Raw genomic sequence first — 12,105 nt, 5'->3', positions numbered from 1 at the left:
AAGGTCACACTGAGCCTCGCTTTCAAGGCTTTCCATAAGCTGACAGCCTACATAGCTTTCATCATTCTGACACCTAACTCAAAGTACAACTGGATTAGTCTTTATCCCTTTTCCCCTTTTTACTGGGAAATCTTCCTCTTCAACAGTCCTCCCAAGCCCATTGAGCGCAGTAGTATGGGCAAAAAGGATACTGTAGTCATATGCTTGGAAGACCGTTAAAAAGTATCAGTATGTTTCTTAACATCACAACTTCTCAAAACCTCCCTTGGGGTTTTCCTAGAAGAGGACACAGTAACATTCCCTAAAGTGATCTGCTCTGGAAGGATCCTCCTGAGAGACTGGTTTGCTGGAGGCAGATATTTGGAAGTTTCTTTCCTAAGAGTTGAAATGGCCCCGCTAAAAAGTAATTCCTTGTGAAGTCTTAATTCTGCCAGAGAATGGTCTGTATGATTATGGCATAGACCAAGTAAGGTAGGGAGGGGTTGGGTGTTTGTGGGTTGTTGTTTTTTTTTTTAAGATTTTTTTATTTTATTTAATCATGAGAGACACACACAGAGAGAGAGAGGCACAGGCAGAGGGAGAAGCAGGCTCCATGCAGGGACCCTGACGTGGGACTCGATCCTGGGTCCCCAGGATCAGGCCCTGGGCTGAAGGTGGTGCTAACCCGCTGAGCCACAAGGGCTGCCCCGGGTTGGGTGTTTGAAGTGAAGGCACCTTGGCTCAAATCCTGGCTCTGCCATTCTCTGTGTAACTTAAAGCACGTGGCTTTTCATCTACGGAGTAAGGATAGTAACTGTGAACGGAAATTGTTTTTGCAGCATGCCTGATTTGTACAAAACACATGGCCCTTGAAGTGTCTGTAGGAGACATATTAATACGTAGAATTTCTAATTGTGATCAGTGCCATGAAGGGACAAAGGACAAGGTGTGTGGGTAGAACTAGAGGGATGTAGTTGATCTCAGTTATGGAGGAAACCCTGTTGGAGGAAGGGCCTTTATCCTGGACCTGAACAATGAGGAGATAGTCCAAGGAAGAGTGGAGGGATGGGGGCAGCGTTCAGACAGTGGAGAGCACTTAGGTATAGATCCCACTGTAAGCAAGCCCTTGGTGTATGCAAGGGCCTGAGAAGAGCCAGGCTTGTGAAGAATGACCTGTGAGCACTGGGCCTTGGAGGCCTTAATGAGATTTAGGTTTATCCCAAGATAAACTCGGGTTTATCCCAAGAGCTGAACTGTGGTCAGCAGGGGATGGCAGGACCCAATTTCTCATTTTTAAAAATATTTGTGACCACACACAAGCAGGGGGAGCAGCAGGCAGAAGAAGAGAAGCAGATTCTCAGCTGAGCAGAGAGCCCAATGCTTGGCCCTATCCCAGGACCACAGTATCATGACCTGAGCCAAAGGCAGGTGTTTAATTGACTGAGCCACCCAGAGATGTTCCACCACCCCCCCACACACACACACACACACAATTTCTCATTTCAAAAGGTCATGCTCCAGATGGAGAATGGATGGAGGTGGGTCTGGCAGTAAGATGGGAAGCAAGGAGGGCTGCTTCCCTCCAGGCAAGAGCAGACTGGTTTGTATTAACCATGGTAGTGGAGGGGGCAGGAGTTTGAGATGGATTTTGGAGAAACCAAGAGCTAGGGGACATTTTCAATGTTGGGAGTGAGGAGTGGAGGATAACTCCCAGGTTTCTCATTCATAGAGCAGCAGGGCACACAGAGGCACCATTTCTGGAGATGCTCACCACAGTGAGGACTGGCGTTGGGGCAGTAGGTGAAGAGTTGAGCATTGGGACATGCTGAGTTTGAGAACTACAGGATGCGTATGCAATAAGTTTTAGCTGCTATTAATTTCAGGTACCTGCATTAAGTTTGGTTCCCTCATAGCTCTCTAGAGACAGACCTGGCGAGGACAGAAAGTGTGAGTCCTTTGTCAAAACATTCTCCTGGGATGCCTGGATGGCTCAGCGGTTTAGTGCCACCTTCAGCCCAGGGCGTGATCCTGGAGTCCCAGGATCGAGTCCCACATCTGGCTCCCTGCATGGAGCCTGCTTCTCCCTCTGCTTCTCCGCCCCCCCCCTCTCATGAATAAATAAATAAAATCTTAATAAAACAACAACAACAAAACTTTCCAAGGACCTCTGTGTGCCAAGTGCTAGTGCTGGCACTGGGATAAAGATAAATCGGATGTGGTCCATGTACTCAAGAATTAGAACATCATATGTTAAGTGTTGTCATGGAAGAATGTGCAGGGTACTTTGGGAACTCAGGGGAGGGGGTGAATGGGTGGTTCCCAACTTGGAAAGGCTTTACAGAGACATTGATCTCTGAGTAAGAACTCCCTAGAATGGTATGTGCAGAAACCAGAAGCTTGAGGGAACATAGGTGGGTTTGAAAAGGACCAATAGAGCAAGGCATGGGCTTTGCACATCTCAACTCCCTTAGAAGGTGTTAGGTCTCCAAGGACAGATTTGTCTTCTACTTCTTCTATCTTCCTGGTCCCATCTGGGTTCCTGGCAAAGTGCTGGCACAGAGGGAAACTCACGTGTTTGGGGACTCCAGTTTCTCTTAAACATCCCAAACTTCAAAAATAAAATCTTTAATCTTTGAGGATCCTTCAAGTTTGGTTATGACTGTGAACTGCCTCTTGGGCTCCCAGCACTGGTGGGTGGGGAGATGGGGGCTGGTGGGTGTGCACCAGGCACTGAAAGTAAGGAGTTGGGGAGTGGATCTGATAGTGTGTTACCTGGGGGATCCTGCTGTGGTGTCTGGAAAGGGCGTGCACTGCCCCACTCCTATACAGCTCACTGAGAGTAAGGTAGGAGGAGGAACACTGGGGAGGCCTGAGGGCTCACAACAAACCGTCTCTCTTGTTCCTTCACACAGCCCTCCCTGCTTATTACCAGCCTTGCCCTCCACAATTTCATTCTGGCTGATGTGTCTCTCTCTAAGCATCCTAGGGTCCTCTGCGTCCTCCCCATTAACCACAGGAGTAGCGCAGTGACAGTGGTCTCCCCATCAGACTGGGGACTCCCTGAGGGTAGGAAATGTTTCCTTCCTCTGGAGCTCTTCCCAGTGCTCAGAGCATGACCAACTGCCTATGTTCCAAAAGGAAAGCCTTTAGTTGAATAGCCATGTTATACACGAGAATTGATGAAGGATCTGGGACCCAGTTCTCCAGGTCAGAAGACCCAGGGATTTGGGGCGTTGAGATGATGACTATGAGTAGGGAGAGGGTGTCTGCTTTCAGGCGGGAGGCTGTCCTCCATACCTGTGTTTTCCCATCTGAAGGTGGAAACCAGGGCTGTTGACTATTGCCCTTTGCAGTTCAGGAAAGGCCCGACTCCGGCCTGCGTTGCCAAATCACTGGGCAGGGTGTAGAGCCCAGGCCATTCCTGCTCTCTGCTCTGTCCCAGAGAAGAAACTACTCGCTGTTTGTCCATTTATTGAGCCCCTACTAGGTTGCAGGACAGGAGACATAGAAGTGGGTGACACTTGGCCCTGCTTAGCAGTGAGATGGGGACTGAGCACTGAGGGAGGGCAGGGTCACTCCAGCTTGCAACTGCAACAGGGCATGTGTGCATCACTGCTGCTTAGGGCTGAGGACAGGGAAGGAACCGCAGTGAGTTCAGTGAGGCTGGGTGGGACACACCATTATCGGGCACAGGAGACACATGGAGAAGAGGTTGGTGTGGCTGGCTGTCAGCTGTAACATCCAGGGCAGGAGCAGGGTTTAGTCCTCTGCAGAGTTTGTGGTGGGGGCTCTCACTCTGGCCCCTGGTCCTCATCCTCTCTGCCTGGGGAGAGTTCCGTACATGACAGTGGTTACAGGAACCTTGTCTGTGTCCTCCACCCTTGGAAGGCTTCCCTAGTCACTTCTCCCTGGGCCCTCCATCTCCCTAACTCAGGCTGTAGATATCTGAGGCAATCCATTACAAATTCATCTGCCGTATCTTCCAGTTCTCAATCTCAAGCGGCTCCAGGGCACGGATGAGCCAGCCTTCAGCTATTCTCTCTAAAAGGAGGTAAGTGGTAATCCAGTATTTGAAAGTCCAAAGGCCCTCCTAGAGATGCGGAAGGCTCTGTGGACTAGGTGATGGGAGACCCAGCTTTAGGCCCAGCTGCTCACTGTGTGACTTTGGGCAAGCTGCTTTCCTTCCCTGAGAAGGGGATTCCTGCCCACAAACTGCATGGAGGGACATTCATTTCCATTTTGGTACTGGGGTGACTTCCTTGGCCCTTAAAATAGAACAGCACAGACATTGAGAAAAGAATCTCAGGGGAGAAATAGAGGGCTTGCCATCTCTGTTCCCAAGAGCCTATATTGGAAGGAGCAGGTGTTCTATCAGGGAAGCTAGAAAGGCACCCTGCTAGAGGATGCATTCCAGGGGAAGGGGTCAGGCATCAGTGAGGGCAGACGGGAGCTCACTATCTCTGAGCCTCTCCCATGGCGGCTGCCTTGAGCTTCGGATCTTTCACCGCCGCCTGGTTCACTTACCTACCTTCAGGCCTGTTCATCCATTTATTGAATGTACCCTTGGACCCACTGGGGTTGTGGCCGCTGCCAGAAGGTGTTAGCTGATAACTGCTGAGGGTGTGACCCCTCCCAGAGTGATCCACACAATTGTTGAAGACAGGAAATATCTTAAGACTAAAGGCATGACTTTCTTACAATCACTCATCAGTGAGGGAATAAGGGGGATATTCCAGGGTCTGAAAAAACATACATCATTCTCTGTGGCTTCAGCTGGTCCGAGAGGGGGAGCAGAGTGTGTTGGGGGTGGAGAGGGTGCAGCTCAGGACTCTGGCTGTCTCAAATCTGGATCACCAAAGGGACCACCTCCCTGCGCCTCAACTGCTCTCTTCTACCGGACATCTGCCTAATGGCTTGTGGGGAGCCTGCTCTGGCTGGCTGACTGCCTGGCCCCCACCATGGAAACTGGCAGCAAGGCATCTGGTCACTTTCTCATGAGGCCCTTGCCATCCACCAGAGGCTCTCACCTACCTTCCGGAGATGGCCCCACCCTGCCCAGGAGGCTCTGCTCTGTTGGTCTTTGCTGGTGCCCTGGTGGTGGACCTAGAAGACACAGAGAAGAAAGAGGGCAGCAGAGTAAGGCCGTCCTGGGACCCAAGAAGGGCATGGCAGGGCCAGGACCAGAGTTGGGGCCTCATAAATGCAGTCCTTCCTCAAGCATCCTGGGAGTTGGCGGAAAAACCGTGGATTGGTTCATTCGTTGACTGATTCCTTCATTGAAGCCCACCTCTTTCTCCCTCATTCTCCCTCCCTTTGCCCTTCCTTGCACAGACACCTAGTGGGCACCTCTAATAGCAACTGCTTGTGTTACGGGCACAGAGGAAGTGGCAGTCCTGCTACTGCCCGTGGTGGGAGGGGTTCTGCTCTGGGGACACCAGCCACATGACCCTGCAGTGTAGTGCGGGACAGCGTGCCAAGGACAGCATGGCGCCCAGGCCGTGGGGACCAGCTCCGTCGGGTAGAGCCCACAGTCGGGGAAGGAGAGGTGGGGCTTGGAGGATGTGGTGAGTCGTCAGAGCATTGGACTTGATCCTCAGAGAGTACTGAGGGTGTGGTGGCTAAGGGTTGGTTGGTTTTCTTTTGATTTTTTTTTCCCCCTTTACAGCAAAGATTTTGAGTGGCGTACTGGCTGCTCAGATTTGCACTTTTCAGATCCTTCTAGGTGCAGTGTGGGGAATGGGATTGGTTCGTTTTTCCAATTCTGGGCTTTAGACCCAAAGTGATTTTGAACCTTTGGCAGAACTAGATTCATCCTGTCTCCTCCTTATCCCTGCAACTCCTCCCCCTGTATGCACAGACCCCCTTTCTAAGGAAACAATTGGGAAGCCTAGTGAGTGGCCAAACCATGCTGGCCTTACCTCCTCCAACGCCAGCCTGGGGTGCCCCTGGCCAGAGCATCTCCCCCACCTCCCTGACTTGTTAGTGGCCAGGCCAACTCAGCCCTCCCCAGGGAACGTGCTGGGGGAAGAAAGGTCTGGGCAACACTTACCTGTTCTTCTCTCTGGCTGGATAGGAGGCATTCCTGGGTGAAAGAGAAAGAAGGAATGAGGGCCACACTGCTTCCCTGGGGGCTTGGTGTAAGGTGGGAAGGGCTCCTGGCTCTTTGGGGTTCGATGCCTTTGGTGGGTAGTCAGTGGAATTCCAGTCACTTCCCACTGACCTCGTATACCTGGGCCACTTGGCTGCTCCAGGCAGGAGACAGTGGGAGAACCGGCAAATGCAGAGACTTCGGAGTCACTGGTGCCTGGTCGCTGTTGGGCATCCTTGGAAGAGTATTTAACCTATCTAAATCTTAGTTTTCCCACTGGTGCTAACGGGGACATTGTTGTGAGATGTCACCACATGTCAGCATACTAGGTGCTCAGTATATCTCTCTCCTCTGTCCCCATCCCCTGCTCCTCACAGGGTGTTGGATTTGGAAGAGAATCCTGAAGCAGCCCAGTCCAGAACACATTGTGTGGAGGAGAAGACTAAGGCCAGAAGTATTTGGTCACCAGCCAGTTTTCTCTGTTTTTATGTGCATATTTTTTTTTTTTTTTTTTTTTTTTTTTTTTTTATTTATGATAGGCACACAGTGAGAGAGAGAGGCAGAGACACAGGCAGAGGGAGAAGCAGGCTCCATGCACCGGGAGCCCGACGTGGGATTCGATCCCGAGTCTCCAGGATCGCGCCCTGGGCCAAAGGCAGGCGCCAAACTGCTGCGCCACCCAGGGATCCCTATGTGCATATTTTTTAATTACAAAAGCAGTCTTTGAGTACATGCCCACTGTAAAAGCAATCAAGTAATGAGAGGTTTATACAGTAAAAATTAAGGTCCCTTTCACTCTCTCTCCCTTACTTCCACTTCCCAGCCTAGATGTGGCCACTGTTGATGGTTTGATATTTATCCTAGAAATTTGCCTATGTATTTGCATGTATGTGTGCGTAAATATATTGTTTTTTTATTGTTTTAAAGACTTATTTATTTTAGAGGGAGAGTACAAGCAAGGAAAGAGGCAGAGGGAGAGGCAGAGAATCTCAAGCAGACTCATCACTGAGTATGGAGCCCGACTCAGGGCTCAGTCTCATGACCCTGAGATCATGACCTGAGCTGAAATCAAAGAGTTGGACGCTCAATCAACTGAGCCACCCAGGCGCCCCAAAGTATGAAGTGTAAAGAAAACCAATTGAACAAACAAGTAGGCTCCTAGCATGCATATCATTATGTAACTTGCTTCTTCCACTTACCTGGTATCTTGGCAATCTTTCCATATCTTTCCACAAATCTGTCTCATCCTTTTTAATGGGCACAAAAGCTATGGGTGTGCCTAATATATTTTGACTATTCACCTACTGATGGTTTGTTTTAAAGATTCATGTGTGAGGCACCTGGGTGGCTCAGTTGGTTTGGTGTCTGTCTTCAGCTCAGGCCATGATCTCAGATTCCTGAGATCGAGCCCCATGGTGGGCTCCTTGCTCAGCCAGGAGCCTGCTTCTCCCTCTCCCTCTGCCTGCTGCTCCCCCTGCTTGTGTTCTCTCTTACTTTCTGTCAAATAATAAAAATCTTTTTTAAAAAATTATGTATTTTTTGAGAGAGAGAGTGTAGGGTAGGGAGAGGGAATCCCAACCAGACATGTATATATATTATATAGATAATATATATATACACACATGTTTTATGTTATGTTTATGTTAACATTGACAATGAAAAAGAGAAAACTGTCCAGTCTATTTGCTCCTTGTCCCCCTGGGACATGACTCCCACATGGAGAGAGCCCTCAGAGAACACGGGTTCAATTTAATACTTTTCCCTGAGTCAAACAGAATCGACTGGAGCTTGGCTGGTGGTTGTGCACTCATCTAGACACTGATGTCCAGCTTCACCACCTCTCTCCAGAGTCATCCCTAGTGTGGACGGCAAGGACAGCAGCAGGGTGGGAGGCACTGCTCTCACCCTTAAGGTGACTGCACCCCGATGTGCCAGAGATTATCCCAGGTTTATCACTATAGCCTGCCATAATGAACTCTCCAAAGCGTCAGGGTTTGCTGATCATTCATTTGGACACTATTGCATGGGTGACACCTACCGGCCCCTGGGGGCCTGGGCTTGAAGCCGGGCCTCTGCTTGGTGTCTCCGAATCCACTCAGAATCACTCCCTGCTGGGCAGCACCCACCTTTGTCACTCACCTCCCACCCGCTTCCCCATCAGCCCAAAGAACTGGCTTGCTTTGCCCCTCTTCACCTCCTGGAGCTGGAGCTGGAGCTGAATGCCCGGGATGCCACCGTCCTGGAGAAGCAGAGAGTTCATCGTTAGAGCCGGGGGAAGGGGAGGCTGGGGCTGGAGATGGACAGGGAGGGCCACCTGAGCGACAGCAGTGTCACGCCACTTGCTCTGTGCTGGCACCTGGTTCTGGTGCATTCTTGACACAAAACTGCGCCTAGGCACAATAATTCATAGTTAACATTCCACCTACTACATCCCTAGCACCAGTCTCAGCACTTTCATGTATTAACTCATTTAATCCTCACTGAAACCACACCAAGTAAGAACTGGTATGGTCACCTTTTGACAGATGAAAACACTGAGGCACAGAGACATTGGTTTGTATGAGCTCACCAGCTAGGATGTGAGAGACGGAGCCAGATTTGAGTCCCAGTCATCTGGCTCAAAGGCTCAAACAGTGCAGTCAAAATCTCATTTACTCTTCGAAGCCACTGTATGACATAGTGACTATGATTTATCCCCACTCTACAGATGGGGAAACTGAGACATAAGTGATGTGTCCAAGGTCACACAGAAAGTAGTGGAGGCAGAGTCTGAACTCAAGGAGTCTGACTCCAGAGCATGGGTTCTGTGCCATCTTAGAAAATGTCTCCAACATAGACAGGTAGGGGCAGCTGATGAACTCATAATGGGTACCCCGTAGGCAGGGTGGCATCCCTGGTACCCCCACTCTCACTGCTGCTATCTTCTCTTCCCCCCATACTCTCTACATTGTCCCAGATTTACCCTAGCCCACAGCCTGGGCCTCCCACAGGGAATAGGGTATAGGGCCTGGGATGGAGGCCACTCGTCTGAGCAGAGACATTTTCATCCTTGAGCTGATGGGGTGAAAGTTCTGGGCCAAGGGCTCTGGATTGAAGTTCTCATTCTTTCCATCAGCCTTTGTGATGTTGGCCAAAAAGTCACCTCCATTTCTGGTCTTAAGCTGAGCCCCCAAAGGGCTTGCTCAGCTATGCTGAGAGGGAGAGATGCATGCTAATAGAGAGGATGACAGTGGGTGACAGTCATTAGACCATCCTCACATCTCTGTGTGCCCTGAACCTGCCACAAAGCCTAGAACACAGCCTGTGTAGGATACAGAATGTTGAAGAGGGGCCCCCTCTCTGACAGTCTGAGAAGAGGGGGAAGGACAGGGTCTCCTTTTCCAGGAAGGCTGAAGACAGACAGCTAGAGCCCTAGAGTATCCCAAACCACCTGCGAAGAGGATGGGACCTGGGCTTGGTTCAGGGGCGCATTCTTCAGTCCCCGCCTTCCCCAGGGGTGGCACTGGAGCACCTGAGACCCACAGGGACCTGGCTGGGGTGTAGTGGGAACCCCTTTGCCTCTCACGGCTAACCTGGTCCTGACATTCAGGACCAGGAGTGGGTTGTTCTCTGAGCCCTGGACTGATTCAGTCACTTCCACTCTGCAGCCCAGGATGTCAAGGGCTGGGGCAGCTTGTCTTGGGCAGGAGTCGCCGAGCCTGGCCAGGAACTGGGAAAGTCTCTTTGGAGATTTGGACTCCTTTCTGAAAAGCTCATGAAAACCACGTTGCCTGGGTAAAAGGCAGCCTTCAAATGCAAGCTGGAGAGGATAACTACTTATGAGTTAAATAAGACTTAAGCTTCTCTCCCCACCTCCCTGGGTTTCTGAACGCTGGTTCCATTTCCTTCAGGAAAGATTCTTCCCCTACTGAAGGCTTCCTTATGCATTTAACCCAAATCCCTAGCTCAGGGAAACTGCAGGTGAGGGAGCCCGCAGAGCTGGCAAGGTGATCAGGTCATCCTGACACCGTCTCGTTCCTTCCTTCCATTGCCTCACTTGTGTGAATGTTTCCTTTACTCCCATTCTCATGTCTTGGCAAACAGAAGAGGCATGAGACCCAGCTGCAGGGGGATGTGCTCACAGGTGGAAAGCCCAGCAGCACAAGGTGAAGTGGATGATGTAGAGAGCTCCCTGTCACACCGCTCAGCTTCCCTGGGCCAGCTCCTATGGTGATTGACTCGGACTCTGCAAAGCATGTCGAAGCTTGAGAATGGGGCACCTGTGTGGCTCAGTGGTTGAGCGTCTGCCTTTGGCTCAGGTCATGATCCTGGGGTCCTGGGATCGAGTCCCGCATCAGGTTCCCTGCGAGGAGCCTACTTCTCCCTCTGACTATGTCTCTGCCTCTCTCTGTGTGTCTCTCATGAATAAATAAATAAAATCTTAAAAAAAAAATACTTGAGAAGACCCTTGGGGATCTACTTCCCTCTCCTCCCATTTCACAGGTGTGGAAACTCATGGCCAGAGAGCATCAGCGACCTTCCCAAGGTCACACAGAGCCTGCAGAGAAGCTAGGACTTGAACCCAGGTGGGTCCTGCTGTGTTCTCTACTACACACATTTCCACATTCAGACAGAGCAGGAAGGAAACTCGCCACAAATGGCAGTTCTTTCAATGGCTCTTGCAGTGGCCCCAGGGTCCTAACCATCCCAGGACTGGAAAAGCCAGGCTCAGGTTTGTCCCATCTGCCCTCCTGAAAGCCCCCACTGAGCACTGATCCTATTTGGTCTGTTGGCCTCGCTCCTCTGTCTGCTTGGGAGCAGCCCAAGTTCAGGATCTTAGTCTTCAGACGGGTGCAACACAAGCCGTGTGCAGAATTTCGGGATTTCTCTCCAGTGACAGCATTCAGGTCAGTTTAGTAGAAGACAGTGGCAATCAAACTGAGTACTTACCAGGAAATAAGAGTTTCTACACGTGAAATGAAAGAGTGATCCTGCCCCAGTTGACCCCCTTGAAAGGAAATTCTGGAAAATGTTCTCTGATGCATAGACAGACACACCGAATCTGACCTTGGGCAAACGTGCAGTCGTGCTCTTGAAGCTGCATAACCTTGTACACACTGTTTGACCTTTCTGTGCCTCAGTTTTCTTATCTGTGAAATGAGGATAGTAACGGTGCCTTCCCCACAAGGTTGATATGAGGGTTAAACTGGTTAATACTTAGGAAGCCTTTCAAACAGTGCCAGGAACATAGGATGTGTGAAATAAAACACAAACACTCAGATACATACTCACACACCATTGCTGCCATGTACATGTGCCCCTGCCAGGCCAGGCAACGTGGTTAACGATGCGCAGCCGTGGAGGGGATCCACCCCCCACCCCTCCACAGCAGATCAGCCCCGAGGTACCTCCAGGGTCAAGGTTATCCAGGACCCTGCTTCAGCTCCCACTGCCAGGTCCTCGGCAGCTGTCCCAGTGCATGCAGACAGCCCCATCAGGAGAAGCAGGGGGACGCAGAGCAGCATAGCGAGTACGGCTCTGTCCTGGGACCTTCTGGAAGCCCCTCTTGGCCTGAAGATGCTGCCACCAACAGGCCTGCGTCCTCTCTCTGGCTCCTTTAGTGTGTGTTTGGGGGCGTGTGTGAGGGGGGAAGCACCACCTATTCTCTATCCTTCCAGCTACCCTGCTTTTCCTTGGGCTTATCTGGCCCCTGGGGCCACTTCCTGTGACTCCCTTCCCTCCTTCTCTGGCTGGCTGGAAAGGCCGATGATACGAGAGGAGGGACCAGACCTCTTCCACTGCCACCCCTGCACTTGATCCCAGGGCTTAGCACTCTGATGCAACACTGGCCTCACCTTTGGCTGCATTCCCTTGGTGGCAGGTGCACAATGGGGCACTGTGTGGGGGCCTGGCTGGAAGCCCGAGGGGGCCTTCTCATCCTGGGCATGGGGCGGAGGACTGTGTGGCTCCTCCCTTCCTAGTGCTCTGCTCCCCTGTAAGAGAGGCCTTGGCTCCAGAACTCAATGTTCTACCACTTGTCTCCCCATCACAGCGCACCC

At 51.1% G+C, this 12,105-nt stretch overlaps 1 protein-coding gene across 1 annotated transcript; it reads right to left on the bottom strand.

Annotated features, from left to right (window-relative positions):
- Nucleotides 1-3,327: 3,327 nt before the first annotated feature.
- Nucleotides 3,328-11,785, bottom strand: TAC4 (tachykinin precursor 4). The gene is made up of 5 exons (XM_072780145.1): nucleotides 11,455-11,785; nucleotides 8,207-8,306; nucleotides 6,029-6,061; nucleotides 5,011-5,082; nucleotides 3,328-3,802 (listed from the first exon to the last, which is right to left on the bottom strand). Exons 1-5 carry the CDS (start codon nucleotides 11,569-11,571, stop codon nucleotides 3,771-3,773), a joined length of 354 nt encoding a protein of 117 aa, XP_072636246.1. The 5' UTR covers nucleotides 11,572-11,785; the 3' UTR covers nucleotides 3,328-3,770.
- Between the last annotated feature and the right edge of the window lie 320 nt (nucleotides 11,786-12,105).

The sequence above is a fragment of the Canis lupus genome, chromosome 16 (assembly GCF_048164855.1).
Source record: "Canis lupus baileyi chromosome 16, mCanLup2.hap1, whole genome shotgun sequence".
Lineage (NCBI taxonomy): Eukaryota > Metazoa > Chordata > Mammalia > Carnivora > Canidae > Canis > Canis lupus.
The sequence above is the reverse complement of the archived record's forward strand: the minus strand, read 5'-3'. Positions and strand labels throughout refer to the sequence as shown.